The 17,959-nt window shown below is 39.8% G+C and overlaps 1 protein-coding gene across 2 annotated transcripts in view; it reads right to left on the minus strand.

The window, feature by feature from the left end:
* pdgfd (platelet derived growth factor d) overlaps positions 1-17,959 on the minus strand; it is a 67,748-nt gene that overhangs the window by 24,726 nt on the left and 25,063 nt on the right. The window contains exons 2-3 of one of the 2 annotated variants that reach the window (XM_088078859.1): positions 8,303-8,513; positions 5,651-5,828 (exon numbers count right to left, since the gene is read on the minus strand). In XM_088078859.1, coding sequence (XP_087934985.1) covers positions 5,651-5,828; positions 8,303-8,513 — 389 coding nt within the window. The remainder of the gene's footprint in view (positions 1-5,650; positions 5,829-8,302; positions 8,514-17,959) is intronic. The other variant, XM_042487274.2, reaches the window with a different exon arrangement.

A 17,959-nucleotide genomic window follows, 5' to 3' on the forward strand; every position in this document is an offset into this window, starting at 1 on the left:
ATCTTACTCCCTCTTGACATTAGCGCTTCACATTCCTCAATTCTGTTTCTCTTCTCATATGCTGAGCTAAATGGCTAATCACAGGGATTTCATTTACTGAAATCACCATCGCCGATGTAACACGATGAATAGGTGGCTTGATTAGGACCAAGGGTTTGGGACACACCACAGTGAGGAGGGCAACGGACCCTCAATGACAGCCAGCTGTTGGATTGGTGTGTCAGGGCCTTGAAAGCCTCTGTAAATTTCATGTAGCAATGTTAGAAATCTATGTAGTACTTTCCTAATAACAATAGATTCATAGAAAAAAAAATCCTTCTCAATCATCACTTATGACCCCCTAGAAGTGTGCTGCGTTTTTTTTTCGAGTGAGGCAAAATGCCAAAAAAAACTGAATATGGAGTTGGCTTTTACACTTACTTTTACTGGAATGTGTTTTCACAAACAGTAACCAACAATCCTGCATAGTCTGCCTTTTAAGAAATAGCCTGTGAAATGTGGATCAGGGATTTTTCTCACAGGGCGTTTGTCAAGCTGCTAAAAGAAGCTCAGTTTGTAGGTGAATTGTTTTTGAATGGATTTGATTTATGAAGCAATATTTGTTATAAAAGTTAAAAGTAATATTTCAGGCAATACTGCCATATTTGCTAGTGGTGAGGGAACAAATTCTTATTTACAGTTGCAGTCTAGTGGAGGGGACACCAGGGAGCTACCCTTTTCAGCCTCCATTTTGTACAGTCGGACACTGGAGTGTCCCAAGATTAAGTGTGTGGTAGATGGCGAGGAGGGCAAGAGCATTTCCCTGTCGACTTTACTCCGCATGAGCAGGTGTCCGGCTTCCAGCTAGAGGACATTCAAGTTAGTAGATAAATCATACCGGCCACACTCATGCCTTATCATCTGCGTCTGAGTCAAAGCTAATTTTCAAGTAAAAGCCAGAAAAATGCTCCTTCTCATCTAGTTTACTGGTCACAATCTGCATTACATTTATGTAAATATATCAGGGTTATTTAATTAATCAAAATTTACAATTACATTAGCAACAACAGAGGTTTGCGTGGTGTCAACAAACCCACAGCTGGGTACTTAGGAGGACTCAGAGATTGTGAAATATACAAAGAAATACCAAGAAAATCTCAAGTAGAAGTATCAGCTACATCACACACATACACACACACACTAATAATGAGAAATAAATAAGCAAGTTATGATGTAACATGACACTTAAAAACCTTTGATTTGTGCCGTTTATCTCACATACACACGCACACGTGATGTTGTTGGTTTCACTTTCAGTCAAATTCCTTGGAATATCCACTCTGTATGAGAAGCACATGTCTTAGATGACTCAGAAAGGGATTCTTGGAACTAACTTGTATCATATTTCCCGATCAGTGGTCTTTTCCCACTGCACCTGGCTTAGCAGCTCTTAGGAATCCCCACCCAGAATACATTACCATTACTCGTATGATCTCAGGCAGTAAAATCAATACTGGAAACAAAGAAACACAAACAAAAATCTATAAGGTTCTGAAGTCTTACAAAGATAAGTTTCTGTTCACTATATATATATATATATATTGATTTGTGCACTCATAGACTGTTTCTTTTGGCCTTTCTAACCAAACAGTTCCTAAAAATTTTCATCTCATGCAATCAAAAGCACTCATTACTTCATGTAATCCTGCACTGCAGATGATGAATAACACCCATCAAAAACAAGATTTGAAAAGGATCAAAAGGATCAAAGAATAGTGATTTGGGGGGGAAACAGTGACATGAATAATGAATAAGGCCTCTGTTTGACTCAAGTGTTGTTGTAGATGGTGAGCTTTTGTTTCTTTGGAGGGGGGGAGCAGTTATTTTCTAAAACTGGAGACGAAGGTCACAAGTCTGATTGCAATCTGTCTCGGTTTTCCACAGCTACTTGCAAATCTCTGTATGCCCAGCCGAGTCCCCAAATGAAATTATATTCTACATGTCTGCAAACTGCAGATGTGTTACATTTGTTTGTTTTATACATATGAGCTAAGTTTCTCATCCAGTGGTTGAGGGGATGATTGACGGCATGACCCACAGTTTGAGACCAATAAAAAGTGTGTTTTTTGAACATCAGTTTGGGACATGTCCAGTTGTGTGTGGCAACAAAAGCGGTTATTTTAACTCAAACATGATGTTTTCCCAGTTCTAGGCAAGTGTTTTTGTGCTTAAACCTAACTGCACGGGTACCATACTCGTGTGTATTTTAAGAGAAAAAACACTTTGGAGCAATCTGGGTTTTGATTTTGTGATAATGATGTTTGGAGAAATGAGCTTTATGGTCCAGTAGAATGTTTCTTCAGACAAACGAGGCTTCAGAAGTTTGGACTGTCTGAACAATAGGCGATCCCCACCACACATTCACCACAGTGCTGTCACAACATAAAATTAAAAAAATAGAAATGTAAAGAAACATGAAGTTCAAACAAATTTGCAACAAATGAAACCTACATATGCAATATGTGTGTGGTTTGCAAAAAAATGTATAGTGCGAATATGTACTCTGGCCACACTCCAGAGAGGCACACTCCAGCATAGCAAGTAGTGAGAAGCTGTTTGATATCAGCTAAAATGAGGAAAATGAGGAAAATGAAGAGTAAATGGCACTTCAGCAGTCAAGTTACGATAATGGTTCAGCAGCAACATAACTATTGTGCAGAACTCATCCACACATCATCAAGTGGTTGAACTGATCAGACCTCAGATAAACACTACAGCTTCTTTTTTTTTTTTACTGTATTTTCTGACATTGTTTGAGAAGGTTTGTCTTAACGTTAATGAGACAGAAAGTCCAGTCTATCCAAGAAGCATGAAGTCTACAGAGAGAGAACACCAACACCACGGTGGGATGATGCTGCGTTCGTTAACAAGCAGCCACAAAAGGTCCAAACATCAACAATACATGGAATTTTTTCTTCATGTAACAGTTTCGCTGTCTGTTTCACCTCAAAGTACATTGTTTCTCTGGTGTTTATTTTGAAACACAGATGATCAGAGACAGTAGTGCATCTGCTTGGGTATTACACAAACGAGATAGACACAGATTGGAAATATGGCAAGGGTTTAGCAGTCAAATTGTGTTTTGTTTTGGTCATTATTCACTCTCCTTTCTCTGTATGCCTCCATCGTACTCCACTATGATTTTCTCCTTCCTGACACTGATGCTGTTTTGCTTTCGCTCGTGGTTTTTTACTTTATCTAGTCAACCTCAGTCCACTCCATAGCTCACTATGTAACAAATGCCTCTCTCTCGGTCTGCCTCTCTCAGTCCAGGTTGTTTTAGTCATTAGCTGACATGCTGATACCATCTCAGACACCTGTTCTTTCCTTCCAATGCTGCTTCTCCTCATTCTCTCTCTGCCTCTCTCGTCCTCCTTTCCTCCTGCTTCCTCCTCTCCTCTCCTCTCCTCCCTCTTATCTGTTCGACAGGTCTGGAGAGAACAAATTAGACCTGCTAAATTAAGCCACACACACAGCTCGAGTCTAGCTAAAGGGAAGCTGTGTATGTGTGAGAGTGTGTGAAAGATGGAAGGATATAAACGTGCACTCAAACACAGGAGCTCTTTGAAAAATGGGTAAAGTGGATCAAATGCGATAAACCCCAGGAGTTGGATTCTGTTTTAAATGTACAGAGGTGTGATTATTTGACCAGAGGAGGAATAACAAAGGTTGAGGAGGGAGGGAAGACAGAGAGAAGCAGTGAGAGTCTGAGAGAGAGATAAGGGAGTTATATTTTGAGGTATTTTTTGTTGTCGTCGGGTTAAACATGGCAAAGTTTCTCTCTTGTATTTTCAGTTGAGGTTGTTAAGGGCCCATCTGTCTCATATAGTACATGGCTGTATGTATTGATCTGCGGCTAAAAATAGTCCCCAACAAATTAGGTCACAATAATTGCAATATTGCAGTACCGCGATATGGGCAAGTTATCCACATGGGATAGCAAGCAACTGCCACAAGCCCTATGCTCATGTGTTTCATTTTTTTATGAAGCTATTCCCGTCTTGATTCATGCCTCAGTGCGTTGAGATGCTGGCCATCTATTGTGTGCTGAGTGTTGCATGTTAAGTGTTGTTTTCTGTTGGCCAAGAGTTGAACATTTTTCGTCGGGTTAAATGTTGCGGCTGCTTGTCACTGTCACTTTTTACCCAGCTGTCCAACTACAGTGGAGGAGGGAGGGTCAGATAGCCTGCCACAGAGATAACCAGCCCAGTCTCATCCCCAACTTGACATTACCGACGCTTGGTCAGTGGCCCTCTGCGTCGGACATTGACAAACTAAGGAACCTTTTAACGGCGGTATGAGACACGCTGGGTGCTGGCATTTTTTAAAGTGTAATAAAGAGTAAGAAAGTTCACGTTGGGTGGGCACAAATTCTTGACTTTCACCTGGCAAACAGCTGTTGGTGTTCTGTGTGATACTAAAAGTCATTTGGGTTACTAATAACAATGCAGTGTGCTAGTACCTGTACCATACCACTCAAGTGGCTTATGTCACATGATGTATTTGGCTTATGTCAGGTGACGTTACATCACGTTATTTTTAGCCAATCCATGATGTTTTTTCTAAACCTAATGTCTTACTTTTGTTGCCTAAACCCGAGGAGATAGGCCAAACCTAAAAACATGAGCTTTGGATGGGGAGGGAAAGTTGGAAAGTAGTGACTCACATGATTGGTTGGTCTTATCATGGAATTTGTTGAAAATAAATAAGAGAATAAAAACAGCTTTGTCCTCTAATAAAACTCTTCGTAGAGTTTAGAAAGATGAAATGAAGTTTTTTATTATGTGTAGAGTTTGTAATACATATTGTGATGGGAGTCAAGGTAACTGTTATCTCAGGAACTATAATGTCAAAATGACTGTATGAAAGTAACAGTATGCTCTGCAAATACAATATAACTCTCTTACTCTGTCTTGCCCTTTTCTCTATCTGCGCTCATACCACTTTTTTTCTCTGATAATAAGCAATGTCACTAGTTCAGCCCTGCCTGTGATGCTGCGTGTCTTCCCCTCTCTCTCTGCACTCATAAAAGACGAAGCCAGGAAACATCTTTAAAAGCTTCTCTGTATCTCCACTGCTCTTTCTCTTCCCCTTCTCCCTCTGATTATAGGGCGGGAGACGTCTTCAAATCAGGGTCCCCCTCTTTCTTCTTTCCTCTCCCTGACAGAATGACAAAGCTAATCTCCTTATCCGTTCATTTGACAGCCTTTAAGTGAACACTTTCTCATCCTCACCCTCCCTCCTGCCCTCTTTACCCTATCCCGCCATCTCTCCTCTATTGTCGAGCGTACGCGTAAGAAAAAAAAAAAGAAGTTGGCTAATACATTTTGGCATTTTACCGACAGTGTTACTAGATCCTCCTTCCCTCTCTCTCCCTCCTCCTGTCCTATCTGCATATCTTCTCCTATCATCCCATCTGTCATTTTTTATTGTGGATCTAAAAGAGTGAAAGACAGATATCACCTGGAGCATTGCAGTGGTACTCGGGCTGAACCCCACGACAAAAAAAAAAAAAAAACGAACCCAAAACTTTAAGCTGTGCCCCAAATAACAGCTCATGATTCATCGTCAGCTGTGTATGTGTTTGTGTGGGTGAAAGTGTTTATCTCACCAGCAGTGAGTAGTAGACTTTGAATCCCGGCTTTGCAACAAAGTAATCGTCAGACTTGAAGGTGACTCTGAGTGTGTTGGTTTTGGAGTTGAGACTAGGCGGTGCCTTGTGCCCACACCAGCGACCCCAAATGATAGTGCTGGTCTCTGATTGGTCCTCCACCTCAACAAAGTCATACCTGGAGAGAGAAAGAGATAGATGGAGGGGTACATGAATGTGTGGGAGGGAAGAGGGAAAGATGGAGGATGAAAATTGCATGTCAAGAAAAGTCAGTTTACATGGAGGAAAGAACATTTAGGAAAAGTGGTAAGCTAATAAACCTGGGTCTTATTTTTGTAGTTTTCATCCTTTTTGATAAAAAAACAACATTGCACTCACAAAGTCACTGTGATTACAGACATCTCTTAATCTAATGACTAAATGGCTGAAACAAAAAGAAAACAAATAGGAAAACTTTAAATAGTCACAGTTTACATACAACTTTGACCTCCTGTACTTACCCTACTACAAAGTTTTTTATTTAGTTAAGGATAATTACACTCATTTTGGGTGTAATTTCTTTCAATCTTAAAATAGTTTGGCATTTCAGGAAATACACTAATACACTGTCTTGCTGAGAGTTAAATGAGAAGATTCATACCGTCCTCATGTCCCTATGATAAATATGAAGTAGATGCCAGTAGCATGTTAGCTTAGCATAAAGGCTAAAATCAGTATTGTTTTGGCACTGATTAAACAGAGAAGACCGAATCTGTTCGGGCTCAGACATATCAACCTGACTCTAAAGAACTTGTGGCGACTGAGGCAGACTCTGGCGATACCTCATGTTGCCTATGTCTTGGCCAAATGGTTGCACTTAAACACACCATAAAGACTACAGCCAACAGCTAACTAGCATGTATGTACTGCACTAGCATTAGAGGAAATAACTCCAGCAGATGGGATAGTCAGTATTCGTCATTCAAAAAGGGAAACTGGAAGATCGACAGGAAGGATTCAGGGCGCTAGTGAGCCAGTTAGCACATTAACAAACCAACCTGATGTTGAAAGGACAAAGGGATTTTGCTGTGCACAAGCAAATCATAACAAAACAATAATTAACTGTTTGAAGAGATCAATGGCTTAAAAAAAATAATTCTACACAATGTAACAAGTAATTCTCACTCACGTCTTCTTGACTTTAGCTGTTTGTTTGCTTTCCTCACTTCCTTTTTCTCTTCTCATGCATTGAGCTGAACTGATAATCAGAGTGATTTCACTCAGCAACAGGCTCTGCCATCTCTGACGCCAATTCAGCATGCTGAGTCATCCAAAAAAAGCCTTTGAGTATGGATTAGTTTCAAGGGTGCGGGACGCGCCAATAAAGGGCAGCAGGCGCTCACCGATGGCCTGACATTGACCTATGGCACACCATTGTCTTGGTGTCTTGTGGCCCTTATTCAGTGAGCTCTTGGGGTTCTGGTAAGAGAATTTTATTACATTCAGATGAAGCAATGCTAGCTGTTTGTGGGTGTGTCTAGTTTTAATGCAAAGATAAGTTAAGCTAAGTTAAGCACCTGCTGGTTTAAGCTTAATTTTGTACAGGTATCAGAGTGGTCTTGATCTTCTCATTAAACTCTTTGCAAGAAGGCTTTTAAAAATGTGTCTTTATCTTAGCAACAAATTTGTAGTGTACAGTGTCATGGAAAACAACAGAAATGATGGCCTTCACTTCAAATTCAAGACCCAGTTTGTAATAACTATGTTTCCTTTGGGGTATTTCCCTCCAACTGACACATTTAAGTTAGTTAGTTTAACCTGATCTTCCGGTCTTAAGATACTTTATCTTAGTGATCAAACCAGTGATGAGACAAATTAATGATGTATTCTCAAGTCACTGGGCAACCCTGCCAAACAACAGGACAACAAGCAGGAAAAGTTTTTGGATAACTTTCCAGCAATCAATGCCTGAGTCAATTAGTGAGTCCATCTATCAAAGACACAAACAAATACACACATACAGGCAATGTGACAAACAAGATTTGCAAAACCGGGCAAAGCTACTTCCTCCCTCTTCCCACCTTTCCAAATCTCTCCTCCCCCTCTCCTCCCCCTCCTGCTCCCCATTGTCTTTTCAGCAAAGTGCTTACAAAGACGGCTGAGTTGCATATGGGGATTAAAAAGTCTATTTTCTCCCCTCAACCCTCAAGGACAAACTTCTTATACTTCTTGCCAAGAAAGCAAACTTCAACCATCCATCTCTCTTGCAGTTATTCCACCCCCTACACTTTTTATATTCTGTTCTATCACATGCTTTCAATCACAGCTTATTGTTTCTGTCCTAATGTGCATACATTAACAAATCACTTTCACATATTTTACTGATGCTGTTGTCCTTTCAACTTGAGACTTCTGCTCCATAAACTTTTTCCTCTTTGTCACTCCAAACACTCCTCTCCATCATCTCTTCACTCGCACTCTGGTTCTTTAATCACTGTTACTTTGATATGGCTTTTCCTTTACAGCCGCTCGTAATTCATCAATACTTACTCCTCTTTGTGCACCATACTTCTATCCTACTTTCCTCCTTTTAGGTATTGTCCCTCTTTACTTTTGTCTTTTTCTACCTTGTTCTAATCCTCTCTTCTCAGCTCCATCACTCGACTGTTTTACCTGCACACTCCGTTCTCAGCCTCCTCCAGGCCGAAGTGTCCGTCAAACTCCAGGTGAATGCGGCTTCCTGGTGGTGATAGCAGTTTCCATGACAACAGTAGGTTGCGGGGGTAAGCGTTGGGGTAGCGTGGGCTGTGGATGTCTCCGCCCACTGGCGTTACTGTGATGTTTTCCTCTTTGCGGTACAAGTCTGTGGTGAGGTGATTGCTGTCTGTTAGTGGTTACAACTAATCAGTTAGTTAGTCCAGTTGCAAATTAACAAAAGAAAGGCAGCTGGTTTACAGATACATGCTCACAAAATGCAAACTATATGCTAAGACACCAAACAGACTTTTATGGAAAGGATTGACAGAAGTATAAAACTGCAATCTGCAGATGAAAAAAAACAAATATGAATGTGACAATTCAGTCTTTTGATAACATGACCTCAGCAAAAGCACTTTCATTTCAGTGCTTCCAGCCTAAAGTATAAAGACTTACCTGAACAAAATACTTAAGCTGTTTTGGACGGGTTGCAGGGTTTCTCACATGTTCATTTATTTGTGGCAGGCTGCCATATTTAAAGCATTTGCCGACACAAAAATATTTTTGGAGCTGGATTCTTCATTGGGAGCGATATTGGAATATATATTCCATTTAGACATTTAGAGCACACTTGGGGCAGAGACCGTGCAGCAGATCATCAGGCACATGGAAAGTAACACTTAACTTCATTCTGCTGGGTGTAAAAGTTTGGTTTTCCTCACAAACAGCTGCCTCTTATCCATCAATGTGATCCAATTAGCTGTAAATGGATCTATAGATCAATGATACAGCCTGCAAGTGGCACGCTGCTGTGGAGTAAAAAAAAAAAAGAAGTCCTAGAGAGGTATCCCTGCACTCTGTTCACGGACCTGCAAAAACCTCTGATTTTAGAGAGAGGACACACAATGATACAAAGGGACACACAAGCATTTAAAAGATGCCAACCCCCCGTACCCAATCGTCCGTGTCATTTGGTGGGAAACACTGGTACAGAACTTCTTATTTTTAAGGGCACTAATAACTAAATTACATCAGTACTACCTAGTACTAGTTCTAGTTAAACCAGTCTGTTGGGTCACATCAGGGTGAGAACACTTGGTTCAGACAGGAAATGGAAGCACAGCAACAGACTTCGAAGCCACAAATTGACCAAGGAACTCCATGGCTCACTATCCAACTTTGGAGACATTTGCGATGGAGACTTTAGAGCTCTGTGGAGCCACTGGCTTCAGACAGGAAGTGAAAGCGTCTTGTGCCCCAAGTGCCCCACAGCAATGAAGCTGGTAGTGGGGCACCATTTCCGGTTTCCCAGCAAGCTATTGTGGCAGCTCTGATAGTTTTACTCTATCTTTGTTTGTTTTCTTTTCTATTTTAATCTTAGAAATAGCCAGGTAACACCGCAGTTTTTTATTGTGTTATAATCTTATAAACAGTACCTATCAACCAAGGATCTCATCCTGTTCTACAGCAACTCTTTAGAACAACAGATGAACAAACTGACATTACTACTGTCTTTCTGGTCTAAAATGGCTGCAGTAAATTATATATGTGTCAACAGGGAGTAAAGTGTGTATGGCTTGTATTACAAAACACAACATGTTTTATGTGCTTCGTTCTATGTATAGTAACTATACGTTACTATACGTTATTATACGTTATTAACATAAATAGTAACTATACATAGAACTAAGCACATAAAACATGCTGTGTTTTGTTTAAGTATACTGAGCGTGTGTCTAAATAACAGTGTCTGTCTTTACTGTGAAGTTCATTGCAGTGCTGTTCCACGGCAAAAACACTGTATCTTTACTGTTTGTGTGCTCCGTCTACTTAACTCACGCACCACAAACACACACACAAACACATACATACATACACCCTTTTTTCTAGAATAAGGTAACACCTACCTCCCCAGCAAACGACTCTCCAAAGATAAAAAAGAAATACAAAATGGTAACTATAGCCATTCACTCTGCTTGTTAGCTTCATTGCTTTACTGACTACTTCTATTAACTACTTTGATTTTTAAAGTCGTGTTCTAAGTATGATAATTGCTCCTCAGTACTGATGAACATCATTATCACACCCACTGAATGTCTAATCCTGATTAATCAACTCAATCATAAATCAAATTTTGAAAATGCACAACAAAACGAATTAATTTTCCTCACCATTTATTGCTGACTATGAAAATTAGATAAGAAGAAAAAAAACTAGCACCTTGCGCACACACACACACACACACACACACACACACACACGCAGAGTCTAAGGTCAGGCTGTGTGCTGAAGTAGGCTGACAGGGCTGTATTTTCTGAGCGGTGTGTGGTTTTTGCGAGAGAGAGCTGAATGCATAATCAAGCCACCGCAGCCTGCACCCCTGGGAGATGATGATGAAGCTTTGGCCCTTTCCTCCACCTTTTCAGTGCAAACTTCCCTTAATTCCTCCCTCATCCTATCCTGTCTTTTCCTCTCTCTCTCTTCTTCTTTGCTTCAGTCAGGGATTCTGTCTCATCGGTCATTCCTCAAAAATCACACCTTCTGCTAATGCTGGCTCCAGCAATTAACACTGTCCCTAAGTGTGTGTGTGTGTACACACATTTGTGTGTGTCTGTGAGAGAGTGTGCTTTCAGTTGTGAGCTTGTGTGAAAGTGTTGACGTGAGTGCGTTTGAGTGCGTGTGTGTTATAGCAGAGTGTGCAAAGGAATTCTTCCACTCTGCAGATCAGAAGCCTGACTGTGAGGATCCATTCAGTCATAAAAGTGCTTATGTGTCAGGAACTTTTACCCACTAAGGTCACTGAGGTTACAGAGCTCTGCGTGACAGCTCGAGTGTCCCTCGATATTTGCATATGTTTATTAGGAAAGTTTATGCATATTTGAAACTTGTCGTTTCTTTGTAGATTTTATAGTGTACATTTGTGCACACAAAGGAAAATGCACAGCACCACTTTCAAAAGGCATTTATGGAGTGTTTATTTTCATCTTTCTCATTAGACAGATGCACTTTTATTCTAAGAGAGACAGATATCTCTCGATATTAGGTTAACTGTGTCACTTCATACACACTCCACGAGTTTGATGTGGCGTCGACATCTTTTTTTACACTTTGACTCTTTTTGTCATAAATAATGCCCACAGGCAACCACTGAAATCACATCAAATCTCATATTTATACATTGTGAATTTGTGAACTATAGTGCAGCTTAAGCAGTAGTTCAAGCCCCCTGTGTCCACTAAGGACTAGGGCTGCCCCCTGAGAATTGAAAATTCAGATCATCAGTCTGAGAACCGCTCATTGGACTGATGTTCTTTTAAGTTTAGTATTTTTTTTGTCAGTCAGTGGATGTTTCGGTTCCCACATTTAGCTGCAGAGTGAGCGCTCCTCACTGTCCCGCGGCACTATGGTGCAGGCAGCTGTGGACCCAGGCACAGGTTGAGTCTGAGTGAGATAGAGGCAGCTGCCGGGAGACAGAGAGGTTTGCTTGGTCGGGCTCTGAGATAATGTTATCTTCTGCCTTGTGGTTAGAAGCTCACGTCAGCTTAATAAAATAAAATATTTGGCTCTTATTTGATATCTATTGTTGGCAAAAAATGCTGTTGGATGTTTTAAAAAAAAACTGTTTCTATCCATTGTTAGCTCAGTTAACCTGCATTAGTTGAGAGAGCTAACCTACCTTCTACTTTATGTGAACGTCAGCTTCCCTCTGAACAACCCGCTAAACATTGTGAAAACTCCAAACGGCAAAAAACTGACAAATACTTGTTTGAAAAGCCGAACATGATTCCACCAACATAATTTATTCTGACTCGGGTATCCTCCCGCCCCACTATGGACATATTACTGTACACTTTGGTCGGTCCAAGCTTTTTATCTAACACCGACACACAGGGGGAGATATGCTGTGTACCCCACCGAGAACTACAACCAAAAGTTGTGGTCAGTTTTGTTCCAAGGGAAATAAAGAACCTCTGCCTAGTTTTCATCAGCAATGCAAAGATCCTTGCTGTCAGGTAAACAGAAGTGGCTACTGCAACATCAATCATCATGTATATTAAACAAGTTGATGAAGGTTCTCAGCCATCCAGGTCATTGTATCCGTAAGTGCTGTTTCATTGGCAACTGGACTTAGTTTCAGTTCGGATTCATGTGGATGACCCTCAACGACCCACACAAATCTGATTTGGGTCAACGACTCACAAGTGGCCTTAACAACTCTGAAACTCAGAATACACATGCAACCTTAACAACTCTGTAGCACACACCTACACAGGATTTAAAGCCTGCACTCCTTTCCAGTTGGTTAAAACTGAAGAAGCTTCTTGGATGAGAGGCGGAACGTCTTCAAGGAAGTGAAACTAAGTCCAGTTGCCAACGAAACAGAACTTATGTATTTTAAACAAGACATGACTGGCTTCAACTTTCTTCAGGCCAACTGAGAAAATTAACAGCAGCAGGATGCCAGTGCAAGATTAGTAAGCTTACTTCAAATTGTAAGAAAAAGATAAAAAAGCCGAGATCCTCACCTGTGTTTCTCAGATGTGTCACTTCTAGTGTGAATCACAGCCATTAATTTGGCTTTGTTTCTTTTGTACTCTGTTGCCCTTCTACAAAATGTTACAGCTTGTCTTTGAACTGGCTTGAGAGTAAGCGAGAGAGCTATGAGTTTCCTTTTATTCACTAAAAGGTCATGTGATATCATCTTGCCTGTGTAGTTTGTATGATATTTAGAATGCTATTATTGTAGAAGAAGAATATTATCAGAGGGCAGCAGAGGGTTAGATATTGTTTTAATGGATAATATGGGTTCAGACTCAGTATTTTTTGCATTCAATCTGCTGAGGAGCATTTGACAAAGATACAGAAATATTAACAGCTTCGTAAAGCACTGATGTTCTATTGCTGATCCTAACCTCTGACCTACCTGCAGGCTAAAGGAGAATATTTAACTTCCTGTAACTAGTTTTCTAATATTAATGGGTTTCAGAGTTTCCTGTCTCTGCTCTTGTATTATTAACCTCAACAAAGATCGGTGCAGCAAAGAAATAAAAGACAAATGTTTTGTTTGTCTTATTTGTACATTTGTTGCATGTATTTTGTTTACTAGGGGACAGATGAACGTGACCAAGAGCTTTATCTTCCAGTGAACTTGTGGAAGCCAGCACTGGCTTACCAGCCAAACTCTGTTCATCCTATCTCATCAGAATTAATTTGGTTTCTCTTTGTTTGTCCATGATTTTATTGTTTTGTCCTGGACACTGAAAACTAACCCTCACCAAAACAGCTGGAAAAGAGACACATTCAGCATATCTTACATTTATTTGGGAAAGTTTTGTGACTATGTAATATTTCCAAAATGCTCTGGCTTTGGTCGCTGATTGGTTAAACATGCAGGAAATAGACTAATTACAAGGTACAAGGCACAACACAAAACATGGTCCAAAAAAATTAAACATAGTTAAAAAATGAACATGTGCCTATCAATGAACATGTTTGTCTGTGTCTGTGAGAGAGAGAAAGGGAGAGTGTGATAGAGACAGAATGCATTAAGAAGAATTAAGATGCTAAAATTAGACAATATGCAAATTTCCTTAAGGAGCACCCGGCTTTTCTGGATGAAGTTTCTCAGTCACACCATTGACCTTACCATAAATCATGCAGCAGTGGTGTCAGTGACAGCGTTGCAAATTCATGCAAATGATACAATGATGAGAAAAGGGGTTTCTATTAAAAATCCAGTTGAGAGAGTTGACAGTGCTGGAAATTGGCAGCTACATTTTGACTGTCTGCTTTGCAAATGAGGATATGAGAATCCTGAAACCAACACATTTGTTTGGGGCACAATAGACTATGCTGTGTGGACCAGAAATACTAGTGCAGTGGCATTTTGTTTTTTGTTTAGCTTTATACTACACGACATTGGGATTGAAATGAAACAGTGACTATACAGATTTTCTGCAACAAAAATGTTTGAGGGTGTTCACATCATTATAGTGTAAATTGTGCATAAATAATAGGCTTTTTTGACATTGTCCCTATTTTTAGTAAAATACTGCAGCACAATTGTCCTTAACATGCAAGCAAGTAAACCACAATCATGGCTAAACAGTGGAATGTACCAAAGTGGTCATGTCAGCTATCACAATGTGCAGCTGAGGACCAGACTGAAGGCAGAAATACCCTTGAAAAGCAACCAGTAAAGATGCAGCACAGGCCATGAATGCGACCATGTGTTTGCTATTGTTTGTAGACAGAAAAGAACTTCAAAATACTGTTATTAAATTAGCTTTATTTACATTTTTTTCCCCTTAAATCTTGGGACTTTGTATAAAAAGAACTGTTTCTGAATTAGAGCTTTGATTGTCTGCCCACGCCTGATTGTGCTTGGATCAGGTTAGGTCCTTTCCCGTTTACCAAGTTTTTTTTATTTTTATTTTTTTATAAAATTAAACTGGCAGCTCTCCTGTGTAAGTGGCAGGCGTTGCATGGCAGTGACTCAAGAGAGAAAATATAGATAAAGAAAGAAGGGACTGCGATATAGAGACAGACTTGGCTCAAGAGAGGAAGAGAAACGAGGTACAGAGAAAGAGAGGCTGCAAGGCCACTTGGTTGGCAGTGCGAGAGCAGTGATCACCTGCGTGCTGCATCGCCATGGACCGGAGGGTGCAGCTCATTCTGCTAAACCTGTAATGGTTGAAATAACAGAAGGAAGAAAAGGAGCAGTGGTGCGAGAAAAATGCCAGCCCTTAGCTGGTATGAAAGTCTTAATTTAAAACACACACACACACACACACACACACACACACACACACATATATCTTTTCTTTTTAAATCAGGCTTGGGCGTGGTCCAGGATAGAAACTAACTGAGTTCATGTAGGGCCGGGCTTGATTTTTTTGGGCCCAATCAAAGCTCTACTATGAAAACTACACTTGTTTATTTGATTCGGGTGTGAACACCATCAAGTTAGCAAAGTCAGCACTTCATCCTCACCACCATTGTCATAGTCAGATCCAATTTGCTGGAGTGCAGGGCCTATACAAAAAGAGTGTTACTGTCCAAACTGTATCATGGCAGGGTGAGCATGGGATGAATGAAATACATGAAACTATGAGAGGCTGTCATTACTGGGCTTATCCAAGCATGTAAAGACATGTTCTTCCACTAAATTGCCTCTAAATATGGAACCAAGTAAAGTTTAATTTGTCTCTCTCTCTTGCCCACTTTCCTCCTCTCTCTCTTCATCTTTCTTTACAACTACTCCCATTGAAAGTTACCCACAAACTGTTATTAACATTGAATTAATTTGTATTTCTTACAATGGGAAATGCACCTAATGCTTTTAGTTCTCATGACATCAAGGTAAAGCTTACTTTAAGACATTTTTAGAGGCTAATCTGTCTTTTATTATGAAATTTTTCAATTAAATAATTGTGTTTGCTTAGATTAAGAACCTTATTGAATTCAAATTTTCACAGGAGTGGGTTGCTGCATGTGCTTGAGCAAGTGGTAATAATTAGAAATCCTGGGGAAGAGGCGTTTAAGGATTTAATAAAATGTATGTCTTTCCTTTGATAAATACAAATTTTTCTAAACGTACTGCAACTGATTTTAGTTGTCATGTTTTATTAGTCTTACTTTTGGTTTTATTAATTTGTATCTTTCACAAGCCTTTGCAACATAACATTACAGCACATAAGATTATCTAATGGTTTACATCAAAGCCATAAAACTGGAGAATCAGTCTCATTAAACATGTGTTTTACATGATTAAAACAGTCATATTACATTAATCTTTTCTGAAGTTGAGAGAAAGTTTTAGTTCTGCAATCTCAGGAAATAAGATGATGTCAATAGTGCTGATTATATCACTGACAGTCTGACTCACACCCCTAGATTTAAACACACACGCAGTGTCTGACACTGGCAATTAAGCTTTCAGACTCCTGATCTTACACTTAAATAACTGTGACAATAATGCTGCGTGACTGTGTGATGTTTGCGTGTGTCTATTAAAGTGTGTTTGTGGGTGTGAAGTTCCAAGAAAAAGTTCTCAATTGTGTGTTTGAATAGATGCACGTCTGCCAGGATGTATGTGGGTATATTCTCACAAATGAAACTTGGCTCTCCCACCTCTAGTGCCAGGGTGTGATGTTCTTCATGGCTCCGAGATCTATTTCTGATCCAAGTGCCAATCACACTCTAATCACCCAGCAACCAGAGTGCATCAGAGACCAAAAAACATCTCAGCGGAGAAATTACTGAAGTCACAAGAAAAGAACTGATGATGCAGATGAGATATTACATTTCATATTTTTCTCCTAATTACAAGTGCCAAAGGTGAGCAAACACTTCACAAAATTAAACTTCCCCCTCTTTTTAATCCAAGTCTCTATTCCATGCAAACCAAACTATTTTTTTTGAGTGACAGTTTGCAATGATACATTCTCACGCAGAGACACACTCCCACAGGACATTACCTATAACAAGGCAACCCCATTTCCTACATCTGCCATCCCGTCTAACATATCCTGTCTGACTTTCATCTACTCAAAATGAATTCTCATAAGCCCCGACACTAGCTAACAGGACACACATAATGCATTCACTCTCAGCTGTGAAGAACTCCCCAGAGACATGCGATGTTGCTGTTCTCATTCTTGGTGGCATTCCCAGTTTGTCTAAAAGAATAGGTATTTTAAACTGTTATGGGTTGGGATTTTATGTTCCTTGCGATTATCAACTTATTATAAAACGATTACATCAGTTTTATAAAATCCAAACAGTCTTACCTTGCATCACTGTTAAAGAATTAGTTTAACATTTTGTGAAATGCGCTAATTTGCTGTCTGATAAAGAGTTTGACGAGAAGATTAATACAACTCCTGTGTATCTGTTCTTTCAATATAACAGCCAAATACATAGGGCACAGACGCTATGCGCCATATAAGCAAGGCATAGCAAAGCATAGGCTATATTGAGCAATACCATATAAACTAAATTCAGGGTTTCCCTGACATTAATTTATTTGTGGCAGGCCACCACAATCAAAACATTTGCCACAACAAATAGATTTTATATTTTTGGAGCGCTGGTGAAATATATATACACAACATTTTTTTATTGCACCTAAGTGTCAGCGCAGAGTGTACTTTGGGCACGTTTGGAGCAGCATGACACTAGGTGCAGTGAAACTTAACTGTTCATTGTGCTGGATCTAAAGGTTTTTCACACTCTGTAGCAGCTGCTCCTTTCATCTATCAATCTGATCAGCTCTGATCAGATTAACTGAGCATCCATGCCACGACTTATACTGCTGCTGAGATATAGAAATAACTCACGATGAGTTCACAGACCCTGAAAATTGTCTGAATGGGATGGGGCACAGAATAACAATAATAATAATAATTAAAATATACACACACACCCAAGGTAAAAACAAAACTAGGTCAAAAACCTAGTCCTAGTACACAAAATAAATTAATTAAATACATTTGTGTATATATATATACACACACACACACACACACACATATACATACACACATACAAACATTCATACATACATACAGTACATACGTACAAACAGGGATGAAAAATAGTCGGGCACATGGCCCGGACTATTTCTTGGCT

This window comes from Plectropomus leopardus, chromosome 6, assembly GCF_026936395.1.
Source record: "Plectropomus leopardus strain MGB_pleo_1.0 chromosome 6, ASM2693639v1, whole genome shotgun sequence".
NCBI classification, from domain to species: domain Eukaryota; kingdom Metazoa; phylum Chordata; class Actinopteri; order Perciformes; family Serranidae; genus Plectropomus; species Plectropomus leopardus.